The sequence below is a fragment of the Heloderma suspectum genome, chromosome 2 (genome assembly GCF_057233095.1).
Source record: "Heloderma suspectum isolate Gila_16-S chromosome 2, 16-S_ref, whole genome shotgun sequence".
In the NCBI taxonomy this organism is placed as follows: Eukaryota; Metazoa; Chordata; class Lepidosauria; order Squamata; family Helodermatidae; genus Heloderma; species Heloderma suspectum.
Window position 1 is genome coordinate 225,781,875 of NC_139459.1, and position 12,917 is coordinate 225,794,791.

Consider the following 12,917-nt stretch of genomic DNA (forward strand, 5'->3'; position numbering starts at 1 on the left):
ACCCCCTTGGGGATTCTTCCTTTGCACTACAGTGGCACCACTTACATAGATCATCCAGGAGCTGTAACGATCTTTGAGGTTATACAGAACTGCAGGTTCATGCAAGTGTGTCAGCATTGCCATGTCCTCAATTCTGTCAAACTTAGGTGGATTCATAGCATACACATCCTCTGACTTGACAGTCAGTGTCTGAAATGTAAAGAGGGAAAGGATTCCTAAGGAACAGGTCACAGTGCAAGGTTCACTACAAACAAAATGCTTTTAACAGGGGATGTCATTGCTCAAGCCTGGACCCCTTTGCACCATGATAATTACTTTCTCCTTGGGCTTGGCCCCTAGCCTAACAATGGGATGCTATCCTGCAGTAAAGCTTTATATTAGTCAAAGACCCAAGCCTAGTCTTCAAAATGTTGCAATTGTCACAAGCCACATTGAATTAATGAACGGCCCAGTGAGCTTGGAGGATATAGCCTGTGTGTCTTTGTGGCATGAGGAAATCACTTCATGGAAAAAAAAAATGTATTTCCTTGGGGGCCAGATCAGCCCACTTCCTATAGAATTATTTTTGGTAGCTCATCCCTGTAGATAAAAGTGCTTTACAAATCTTGTTCCATCTATCCTCACAACAATACATTGAGGTAAGTTAGGTTGTGAGAGAGTGTTTTGACTCAACTTACACAGTAGCCTTCAAGAGATTTTAAACCTGGATTTCCCATGTCAAAACCCAATTACTCTCTCTTCTCTGCATCAGAAAGGGGAACAAGGTGGGCTCTGAGGTGATATATTCCTTTGTTTATTGGAAAATCAGGTACATACTTGCTGAAAAGGAGGAGCTTCCCCCACATCTAAGGCACTAGAAGATGCTCACCCTGCCGTCCTCTGTGTCCACAGTTGTCTTGCCACCTTCACTGCTCTTAATTTTCCCTTTGGCATATTCCTCCTTGGGCTCAGCCACGTAACAAAAGGTCTTGGCATCAAAGGGTTGGTTCTGAGCCTCTATTCGCTCCTTCTCAGATTTGCGGAGGAAAGAGGCAGCCGGCCCAAAAGCCTCCATTTCTGCATCCCTGCTCATTGCTGCTGCTAAAAGAGACACAGGAGGAGAGACTGCTAAAAGAGACACAGTCTGTTCTTTTAAAGACTGGGATACTTGAACTAGAGACACCATGCAGCACCAGACATGGTCCCTACTCCTGAACCTACTAGTGTATAGGATCATGTATAATCAGAGCAAGGAGCCCAGCTTCTCCCCCACAGCTATTTTCTCTGTAAACATGCAGTAAACTCTAGGCCGAATCTCCATTTAGTCTTCTGCAAGCCAGACAAGATTTCTTACCCCTATTGTAGCTCAGTCCTCATTGTATTCTGTAGGCAATATTTGCCTTTGAGATATGTTGACTGTACATATTTTAAATTGCTTTGGTTTTATCTGTAAATTGCCCTGAGAACTTTGTTAAAATGGCAAGATATTTATACCAACAATAAATAGGAATAAGTATAAATCACTCGATTGTTTGGCGCTTTTGACAGCAATAACAAGGGTTGTTAAGGATCCATGAGCAAATTCCACAAATACAAAAACTGGAGTCTAGGAAAGAATGCAGCACTTTGCAATCAATGCTTTTGTAAACAAAAAACAAAAACCCACCAAATTTTGAGGCCTTAAAACTAGACAAGGAGCAGGGGGAGGGGAAGGACCTGGTGAGTTTTAAGATATGTGAGAAGGGCCTGGTGAGACACAGATATAGTGATGGTGTTTGATTCCTGGCCTTCTCCCAAAGAGCTTAGGACAGCATAAACGATGCAAAATAAATACATACAACATTGCCTGGTCGGGATAATTTAGTCTAATTGCTTACTTTGTCATAGAATTGTTTTATTGTTTTGGCATAGAATACAAATAATCCTAATAACAACGTATCTGGCGCAGAAAATATAAATGGTTGACATTATCTTCGGTAAGATCACTCTTTTTTGTGGCGCTATCTAAACCTACCAACAATGACCAAATGAGGCTCACTTCCTTACGTACTTCTTGAACTTAAACATCTGGTACCTGTTGCTTGACACAACAAGGCCTGAGACAGATGGGTGAGGTTGCTTAATTCTATACATGCCTTGGGCATAGTTCTTTGCTGAGGAAGTACCTCTGCTGTTGGATGTCTTCCACTCCCCAATTCACATTTTAATATCTCAGAGCATATGAAAAGCTGAATAAATCAGAGAGGGCCAAGACTCAGCTTACTCCCACTATTTCTGCTCTCAGAATAAATGGAGGCCCCCTTTTCCATCATTCAGTAGATGGAATGGGGGCCTGGTAAATGTTTCTGTGTGCTGGAGGAGGAAGTCGGGGGTGCAGTTGTGTAAAGATAAGAGCACTGGGGACATGAAGTGCCACCTGTGCTTGGTTGGATGTTGACTGAATTGGGTAGTCTGTGTAGAGTGGGTGGGTGAGTGGCATGTATCTGCATGTGTTATGAGTGAGAAATAGAGAATGCTCAGGCATGAGCTGCAAGCAGCTTCAATGAATAGAATAGGAGCTTCTGATGGGAGAACAGGGATCTCATTTTGGGAAAGTGTGTTATATTAAACCCTGGAAGTGATGACAGCAGAGACTGGGGTTTCCAAGGGATGGTCCACTTATTTTGTATAGTTCTGTTCCTTCACCCACAACAAGCATGACAGTCAACGTACAAGGAAATAACATCCCCCTCCTCACACACAAACACAAAAGCATATCAATCCATAGCAGACTGATTTGGCAATGAAATTAAACTACAGCACACAAAAGGTAGAGCTAACTGCAGTTTGGGGTCAGGGTGACTTTACCACACCTTGATTTCTCACCTTTTTGTTATCTACTCCCACCAGAAAGAAGAAAGGAACTGAATGAAATGTTTAACCTGCAAAGGAACAGACAATTTAAGTGTTGATGAGTCCAGGATCATCAAACAGTCCCAACAGCTGAGAATTTGTTACAATCTTCCCATATGTAAAGGCTTAAAATACACAGCAGAGATGAACCCTGTTTCCCTATCATTTCCTTACTAAAGTGTATTTAAGCTCAGCTATTCTACAGCCACCTTTACCATCTATTAAAATATTAATATTAACACAGTTATTCTGAAGTCCCCCCAAACTGGGAGACTCTATATGTTAGTGCATTGCAAGAGGGAGAGGATAGAGAAAATAGGTGTGGAAGGAGAGAGAGACAGATAATCAGACTTACCTCTGACAGTCCGTAGCACCAAGAAATCTTTTATCTCTGTCAGCTTTTATAGGCTCTGATTCTTCTCTTAGCTCAACCCTTCTCTATATTTGGAAATCAGAGATCAACCCTATAGCCTGCTTGCCACTTCTACACTTATTTTTTCCCCATTAAATGTATTTATAGAGATGACTAAATTCAGTAGCTATTTATCAATTCTGATAGCTTGGCATGGGTCAATATTTGTAAGTTCACAATTCTTTTATTCTTGAGAGACATGTTCACTGCAGGAGAGAGCTGATGTGTTATCCCTTAGATAAATTAAAGTTTGTAGTAGTTTTGTAAAATCCCCTCATGTACCAATAATCTGAGGCTGTTATGGGACAAAATGCTGCGTGTGTGTGTGTGTGGCCTGGCATCATTGCATTACTGTTTATTCACTGTATTTTCAGCATTTATGGTAGGGTTCTAAAATATATGTGCAAATATTATTTGCACATACAATTGGCTGTGGCACCCTGCAACCCATATCTGAAAACATGAATTTACTGGTGTAATGTGTGTAGCATCTACTATCAGCAAGAATGCCGGCATTAAAGAAACTACTCATGTGCCCAAAGGGTCTGGCAAAGGGCAATATCCAATGCTGACCTTCCACCTCCACTTTTCTGTTGCACCATCCAGACCCACCACCAGTACAAGAGGAAGCTAATACTTCCTAAAGCAACCATGGAAACTAGCCGAAATACTCATTTCTGGAACAAGACAGGTCACCAGAGCTCTCTTCTACACACTTCCAGAAACAGGTCAGTGGATCTTGTAAAATGGAGCTCTGCTGACTTATCCTGTTGGCTGCTGACCTGTCCTGTTTAGGAAGCACTAGCTGTGGTGGGTCCCACTGTTGCACAGGTGGTATTGGATACTTCCCATAGTGACAATAAGAAACAATAACACTGGAAATTATGCACAGCTTCCTTTTAAAAAACAACAACCAAGTATTATCTGTGGTTCTCTTTATGCACATGCCCAGTGGCATGGAAGCCGCTTCTCTGATGTGTATGATCGCACTGCATGTGGGGAGGGCAATCAGGGGTTGCTCTTCTCTCCCAGTTGGCCTCACCCACATGGTTGCAATGGTGTGGGACTGCACCACAAGGAATCAGCTCCTCTTCTGTGTGAAGGAGGGGGCATAGGAAAAGGAACAGAGAAGTACTGAAAGCAATGGAGTCTGGTGGCTCCAATTTCAGTGGGGCTGTGAATCCATTCTGGGTTTCAGTCAGAAGCAGCAAGAACTCTACAGGAGCTATCCAAGCAGCTGAACCCTATCCGCCAAATAGGTTCCGCACCTTAGATAGCTCCTTTAGAGTTCTGTCTAGGTCTGACTGAAACCCAGAATGGATTCACAGCCCCACCAAAATCAAAGCCACCAACTTCCACTGACTGAAGGGCAAGTTTTGAAAGAATGATTGAATAAAAACTTATAAGATCCTAAACAACATGAGAGCATGACACCTGAGAGAAACCTTCTCTCAGCTGTTGCGATAATCATCATAGACTGTCCTAGTTATACAGGACGTTTTCTGTGGTGGCACCCATTTGCTGGAAAACCCTCCCCCCCAGAAGTAAAACATGTGCCAACTCTGATACAGTTTAGGTGCATGCTGAAGATGTTTTTATTCACCTCAGCATTTAATGATTTCTGATGCATGTCATTTTGATTTTGTTTGTTTGTCTTCTGGCTGCCATTGGTTATGTGTTAGTATGTTTTTATATTGTATATTTATATTTGTACACATATAGTATGGTTTTATTGATGTACACTACCTGGATATACTTACATGGCATGTGGTACAGAAATATTTTTAATAAATAATAAATAAAAAGGGAGGCAACAAAGGAATAAAAAATTGTTAACCACTTGGTGGAATTTTGTCGAAAGGTGAGATGCAAATTCACTGAATGAATAAAAAGGCACCTGCAACATAATACGTAAAGAGAGCAGCTCCATAATTTGCTTTCCCCCACTTATCCTTTAGGGCTTATTACTGACCCTCCTAAACAGGCACGCCCTCCTAGTTAAGCATGCCAGAGGATTACAACTATGCCGCCACCAAAGAGGGAATTGGTAACAGCTGATGATAGCAGCCGTTGTGTGAAGCAAAACACACTAATGAGAAACAAAGGGCAAATATATTAAGCAGGAAAACTTCAAGGCTAGTCATTCACTTGACAGTGACTACAGAGTGGCAAAGCTCTGGTTTTGACAGCAAGTCTCATCATAAAGAATGTGCTTCCCTGAGCCTCCTTCCCAGCTTCTGTCAATGGAAAATATGAAAACGTAGGCACTTCAGCTCAGGAGACAATGTTTCTAGATTTTGTTTCTCTATACTATAGAGCAATGAGTCTACAGACTCTATAGAATCTACAGAATCATGTGAGGCAATGATTTAGGAAGGTATTTTTATAAAGCCAAAAAGCAACAAAATAGAATCCAGGCTCCATACTGATTTTAGTATGATTCTGAAACAGTTGTGTTGCACACCACTCTTCTGTTTTTTGCAGATCACTGAATTGTCTTACATTATCACCATCAAGAGTAAGATTGCTTGAAAGGCTTTCCATTTAATACTCAATTTGTTCTGGGCTCCAGTGCAGCAGCTGAATATGAAAGGTATCAGGAAAGGCGAAACATCACTAGGTAATAGATAGGTAATGCTAAGATTACACATATTTCATGTCATAGCAGTTTGTCAGTTGAGGCACTATTAGATATCTGAAGTGGTGTTCATCACTGGCTGCTCTAGAAAAGGCCTTCACTATTTTTCTTTATTATTTCTGTCAGGGCCTCAGAATGCTCCACAGTAGGTCCACAGGCCACAGCTAAAGAAACAGAGATTTAATCCAGCTTTGCTCCCATTACCACCACCACCACCTTTACTTCTGTAAAGATAAGCCTGTGAATCAAATCCCAAATGCATCTTCCTGTTTGCCTTTCCTCCCATGCTTCAGACAGACAATCCACCATTTTTGTTTTTCTCCAAGTGCCTAGCAGGTTTATGCAATCAAATGTTTGTTTGGCGCCCTTTTTTTCTTTTCTTTTTTTTTACTAAATACTGCTTTTATGCACTTTTTCCATTGTTCGGAGGATTGTTCAAAGAACTAGCAAGGGCCACCAGTTAGAATGCTGCACAGCCCTGCTCTGAAAAGCAGAGAGGTAGCTTCGTGATTGTTAGAAAGGCCAACCAATCAGGCAGTGAGTAAGCTTTTTCTGCAGGCTGTGCATTGAAACTATGTACAACGAGTAGTAGAAACACCTAAACGTAAAACTTACACTGTGGAAAGCAGAGATACTCCAGAAGCATCTCTTCTACCCTCTGCTTCAACCTGTGCCAGCATTCCCCAATCTGATTCTCTCCAGTTGTTTCAGACCTCAACTCCCATCAGTTCCAAGCAGCATGGCCAATGGTCAGAAATGCTGGGAGTTGTAGTCCAAACTATCTGGAGAGCACCAGGTTGGGGAAGGCTGACCTAGGCCATAGGAATTTGATATTGTTATCTAGAATACCTATTTTGGCTAAAGCTCTCATGAGCTGATGAGCCTCATGTGGTGCAGGGTGGTAGGCGGCAGTATTGCAACCGAAACTCTCCCCATGACCTGAGTTCGATCCCAGCAGAAGCCGGGTCTCGGGTAGCCGGCTCAGGTTGACTCAGCCTTCCATCCTTCTGAGGTTGGCAAAATGAGCACCCAGCTTGCTGGGGGAAAGGTTGTCACGACTGGGGAAGGCAATGGCAAACCACCTCGCTATAGTCTGCCATGAAAACGCCAGCGCAAGCGGCATCCCTCTAGGGGTCAGTAATGACCCGGTGCTTGCACAGGAGGAACCTTTCCTACCTTTCTTCTCATGAGCTATAAAGCTAAACTAAATAATACTATAGCCCCAGGCAAATGTACAGGTCATTATGGGTTCAATAATGTCAGTGTACATTCTCCCAGTTTTGCATAAGTCACTCCTCAGCATGTGAATTCTGTCCTGAGCCTCAAAGTTGAGCCAGGGCAGCATTCAAGATTGCAGCCCAGTTTGGAGATAATAGCTTTGATGTTTCCTTTCACCAGCAAGGGGACCTGTTTGTCAAACAGGTGAAGGTGACAGAAATTGCAAACTGCATGGCTGTATCTCAGGGAGTCACTTACATCTGGCTCCAGATAGAATAAGCAGCATATTGCCCTTTCTTTCACTTAAGGGCACTCAAGAATGGTCATAAACAGTCACATCTCTCATGAAATATGAATTCTTAGAATCCTCTCTAAGCCAGGAGAATGAGCTCTGTCTTTTTTTAGCTGCAGCCTTCTGTGGTCAAGCGCCTTTTGAATGTACTGCCGTGTTTGTATTAGGTGTCCATGGCAAGCGGAGATGTTCCAGAAGCATCCGTTTTATGCTAGGCTTCAAACACAAGGATAGGAACTGTGCAGGGCTATTAGATGGTTAGAGAGGAGAATGGGGAAATGGGGGCTTCCCCATCACATACAGAAGAATCAGGGTGTAGCCGCTGGTCTGGGTTCCAAAGAGCTGCTTTTCCAGACTAAAGGTACTTCATCTTCCCCCATTTCTCTAGCATGTTTGGCAATTTATTGGGGAGCAAAAATTAAGGAAGAAAACTCAGTGGCAAATCCAAACAGATAGGACTACTCCCCTTGGCACAGCACAGTGAGTACTGCATTGTAGCCTGTCATAATCATTACACCATAGGTAATGGCTGTTAAGCTAAGCTCTGTGAATTCTGTGTTCTTTCTATTATTACTTCAGACTAACCATGGGGGTTAATATAAATCAGGGATGGCCGAGTTCTGGATCTTGGATTCGGTGCAGTCTGTTGTCTTGGGGCAAATGGGGATTCCCAAGTAGTCCAACTCTAGAACAGCCTTCCCCAACCCTGGCGCCCTCCAGATGTGTTGGACTGCAACTCCCAGAATAGACTCTGGCTAGTCCAACATATCTGGAAGACACCAGGTTGGATATGGCTGCTCAGTGATGAAGGTGTTGACATGTAGTAGCAAGAGCTTCCCAGGTATGTCTATCAGGAGCCAAATAAAATGGCTTCTGGGGCTATTTTTTATTTATTTATTTATTCATTCATTCATTCATTTCATTTCATTTCATTTCATTTCTATACTGCCCCATAGCCGAAGCTCTCTGGGCGGTTCACAAAAATTAAAACCAAACAACACACAGTAAAACAATTTAAAATATATATTTGACTCCTGGACCACATGTTAGCCATTCCTGCTATAAACAAGCCACCTGTACAGAAAGAGATGAAAAAAATACATAGATAAATATATGGGGTTGGATCCAACACTGTCTTTCCGCTGACAAAAGCAGTTCCCTCAACAGAACTGGCAGGAGGGCAATTTCTCCTCTCCCCCCACCCCCCAGCCCCACACATGCTCCCAAAATCTGCTCTGGAGGGCTGGAAAATTTGGAGGGCTGCAGCATAAGGAGAGAAAGGGAGTGTTCTATTATGCAACTGGACTTCTCCTAGTGCAACATGGGGTATAACCCAAAGAACCAATTATTCAGCTATTATGTTTCTTTTGATTGCAACATTTGAGCTATTGTAGCTGCAGAATGCAGTCCTGACACAGTTATGGGGGGTTTAAGCCACTTTAGACCTGCTTACTAAATGGGACTGGCACCCTCCAACAACATTAATACTGTTGTCATGTGCTTGGAATTGTAATATTGTCATAATGTACTATTACATGATGTTGCACTGGTATAGCGGTCAGCATACTCTGCCTTAATCCACTGATGGTGGGACAGCTTTTAGGGCCAGACATAAACCAGTTTAAATAATGCATCCACAAAATAATCTACTCTAGGTTTTCTCCTGTTACTGTAATATTTGGCTCTTTTGTTTGACGTACTACACACTACGCAAACTGTTATCCTCATGCTATTTATGTCCCAATATCCCAGAACTTTTCAGGCCACATTTAGATTTTTATTGTTATATTTGTTGCACTTTCCACGTGGTATAAATGTGGGTGTGTGCTAACCTCATGGTACTGTCATTTATCCTGGTGGGAGTGGCTTTAACCTATAGAACTGGTTTGGCAACTTTTTCCCCTGGCTTCTTTTTGTGTTATTGATTTGGGTGTGTGCTGACAAGTCAGACCTTCACCTTTTCCCTTGGGTGGGGGAAGTAATTGTGAACAGGAAATTAATATATTTATTTATTATTCAAAAATATTTTTATCCTGCCTGTCATGTAAAAACATATTCAGTCAGTGTAGAACAATAAAAACCATAACATGCAAATATGTAATATAAATATACACATACTAAAAGCCATGTTTGTCCTCCATTTCCTATCCTTAGTCAGTGGCAGTGGTTGGTCGGACATATTTTTGGTAGGCTAAGTTTCAATGCACAACTACACATCTGTGCAGCTGTGAATCATGATGCAGCCCCTATTCATTTTATGTTATAGTCCTGCACAGCTGTATGGAACTACCACTGGAGGGGGAGGGTGTTAAACAGACCAGAGAGGGAAAACGTTTACCAGAGAAGAGAGCACACCTGTCCCTGCTCACATGACCATTCAAAAACAGGCTATTTAGCCCTGAACAGAGACCGTATGAATTGGAGTTTGAAACTACACACATCTCCTTTGCATACATCTCTTGCTATTTCTCTTGAAGTCAGGAATGAGCAACTTCAGGGCCTCTGGAGGCCCATTCCACACCCCACTCCAGAGACAGCACCCTTGCCACTGCCACATGTGCACCTGTGGATTAGACTCACTCACATTTATATACACATTTATATATTGTGGTTTTAATGCTTTCATATTTTGTTTTATCCTGCGCTTTTTGGTTTTAATTTTTCTGAACCTCCCAGAGGGCTTCGGCTATTGGGCAGTATAGAAATGAAACAAACAAAACAAACACGTAAACACATATTCACACACATTTCCTCCCCTTCCCACACATGTACACATCCTCCCCCGTCCCAGAAACCTGGATCATGATCACTGGGGGAGGGCACGGTCAAAGCCTCTTCCTCCTCTCAGCAGTCATGGCCCAAGTCACTGATGTTGGAGGGATAAGGTTAACCTGCTGGGATAAGGGGTTTTGTGTTTTAAGAACATAGCAAGAGCCCTGCTGGATCAGACCAAGGGTCCAGCTAGTCTAGCATTCTGTTCACACAGTGGCCAACCAGCTGTCGACCAGGAACCCACAAGCAGGGCATGAGCACAACAGCACTCTCCCACCCATGTTCCCCAGCAACTGGTGTACATAGGCTCACTGCCTCTGGTACTGGACGTAGCACATAGCCATCAGGACTAGTAGCCATTGATAGCCTTCTCCTCCAGGAATTTGTCTAACCCCCTTTTAAAGCCATCCAAATTGGTGGCCATCACTACATCCTGTGGTAGTGAATTCCATAGTTTAACTATGCGCTGTGTGAAGAAGTACTTCCTTTTATCTGTTCTGAATCTCCCACCAATCAGCTTGATAGGATGACCCCGGGTTCTAGCATTTTGAGAGAGGAAGAAAAATGTCTCCCTATCCACATTCTCCACATCATGCATACTTTTGCAGACATCTATCATGTCTCCCCTTACCCTCCTTGTTTCCAAGCTGCAAGGAGCCCCTGAAGAAGGAGGTAGCCTCTGAAACATTGGACAATTTGGCACAAAACAAACAGACACCTGTGAGGTCTTGTATCACTTTTGTTGTATTGGGGGGATGAGATTAAAGCCTGCCACCTCCAGTCCCAGTACTCATCTAATGATTGCTGGGAGGAGAAAGATGCTTTGCCCTCAACCTCTTCCCAGCAATCAGGACTGCTGATTGCATCTCGAGCACTTATTGGGTGGCCGCCCCAGAAAGATCTACTGATAACCATACAGAGACAGTACTGGATTTTAAAGTGGCCACAACTTTATTGGTTACAGCATAGAGTTTGACATGATATAGGACTGGATCTGATCATCAGCCAGCCCTCCTGCTGACCGATTCACATCCCAGGTCGAGTGCTGGGTGTCCCCAAAGGGGAGGTTTTGGCCAGAGCATGGGGTTGACCATGCCATGGTGTGGTCCATTCCCATATTTTCCCCCTGCTCCCCTGGGAGTGGCACCAGCATGCCAGCCCCCAAGCTGGGTTGGATCCCTGTGGCCCACCTCCAGGGAACCCCCTTCCTCTGGGGAGTAGGGTGTGTACCCCCTTTCCCCTTGGCATTGCTTCTGCCCACCCCACTGCCTGCCTCACTGCAGCTGCAACCAATTCAAGAGTGCCCTATGGACATTGTGAAGCCAGGCCTCCTGGCCCACGTCCAAGAGATGAACTCCATCAGGCCAGAACAGCTCTTGTCGACTAAAGGTGATGTCTGGAAGGAGCCTGATTTTGCTGCTACACAGAGGGTGCACAGGGAAGGCTCTCCTCGTGCGCCCTGTGTAGCGGGAGTGGCAGCACGTGCAGGTGACAGGGCACCTTGAAGGGGTCAGGGCACCTGTGACTGGCCATGCAGGCAGCCCCAGGGGGGCACATGCAGCCTGCAACCTGTGTGTTGCCCACTGCTACTTTAAGTGCTCAGGGTAGACTATCATAGTGGTGTTAAAAGTAACATGGATGGGAGGAAGTTCAACCTCCAGAGACTGGTCGCCTTTTTTGTGAAGTATAACCTTTATCCTCTATTGGTGAGAGAGAGGGAAGGAAATTACATTCACTATTATAATGATTAACTCAACTCAACATTAAAAAAACTATGATCATGGCATCTGGCCCCATCACTTCCTGGCATATAGAAGGGGAAGAAATGGAAGCAGTGACAGATTTTATTTTCTTGGGCTCCAAGATCACTGCAGACGGTGACTGTAGCCACGAAATTAAAAGACGCTTGCTCCTTGGGAGGAAAGCTATGGCAAACCCAGACAGCATAGTCAGAAGCAGAGACATCACCTTGCCGACAAAGGTCCATCTAATCAAAGCTATGGTTTTCCCAGTAGTAACGTATGGCTGTGAGAGCTGGACTATAAGGAAGGCTGAGTGCCGAAGAATTGATGCTTTCCAACTGTGGTGCTGGAGAAGACTCTTACGAGTCCCCTGGACTGCAAGGAGGTCAAATCAGTCCATCCTAAAGCAAATCAACCCTGACTGCTCATTGGAAGGACAGATACTGAAGCTCAAATATTTTGGCCACCTAATGCGAAGAGAAGACTCACTGGAAAAGACCCTGACGCTGGGAAAGACTGAAGGCAAAAGGAGAAGGGGATGGCAGAGGATGAGATGGCTAGATAGCATCACCGATGCAATGAATATGAACTTGAGCACACTTCGGGAGAGAGCGGAGGACAGGAAGGCCTGGCGTGCTATGGTCCATGGGGTCACAAAGGGTCGGACACGACTGAATGACTGAACAACAACATTATAATGATTCCCATACATGACACGTGTAGTGCTGTGCAGCTGCACATGCATCTTGTTGTATAAAAAATATCGGTGCTCTCCCCCTTATCCCACCATTGAAACACTGATGTGGCACTGCTTAGCAGTGGTAAATTACGTGTGGCCTTTCCGACTCCACCTTTTTCTCCCACAATTGCAACAATTCTTTCTGTCACATGTGATTATTTATTTATAATACTTCTATACTGCTTAATATATCAAAAATCCCCAAGAGGTTTACATTAAAATATGACATAAAA

General features: G+C 43.7%; 2 protein-coding genes across 2 annotated transcripts in view; both read right to left on the reverse strand.

The window, feature by feature from the left end:
• The window catches only part of LOC146354162 (myosin-3), a 34,122-nt gene extending 31,193 nt beyond the window's left edge, over positions 1-2,929 (reverse strand). Inside the window, exons 1-3 of the mRNA XM_084838294.1 lie at positions 2,845-2,929; positions 869-1,080; positions 46-189 (exon numbers count right to left, since the gene is read on the reverse strand). Coding sequence (XP_084694420.1) covers positions 46-189; positions 869-1,072 — 348 coding nt within the window. The 5' untranslated portion in view covers positions 1,073-1,080; positions 2,845-2,929. The remainder of the gene's footprint in view (positions 1-45; positions 190-868; positions 1,081-2,844) is intronic.
• Positions 2,930-8,439: 5,510 nt separating this feature from the next.
• Positions 8,440-12,917, reverse strand: part of SCO1 (synthesis of cytochrome C oxidase 1) — a 30,930-nt gene continuing 26,452 nt past the window's right edge. Inside the window, exon 7 of the mRNA XM_084838297.1 lies at positions 8,440-8,505. The gene's annotated coding sequence lies outside the window, so the exon portion shown is untranslated. The remainder of the gene's footprint in view (positions 8,506-12,917) is intronic.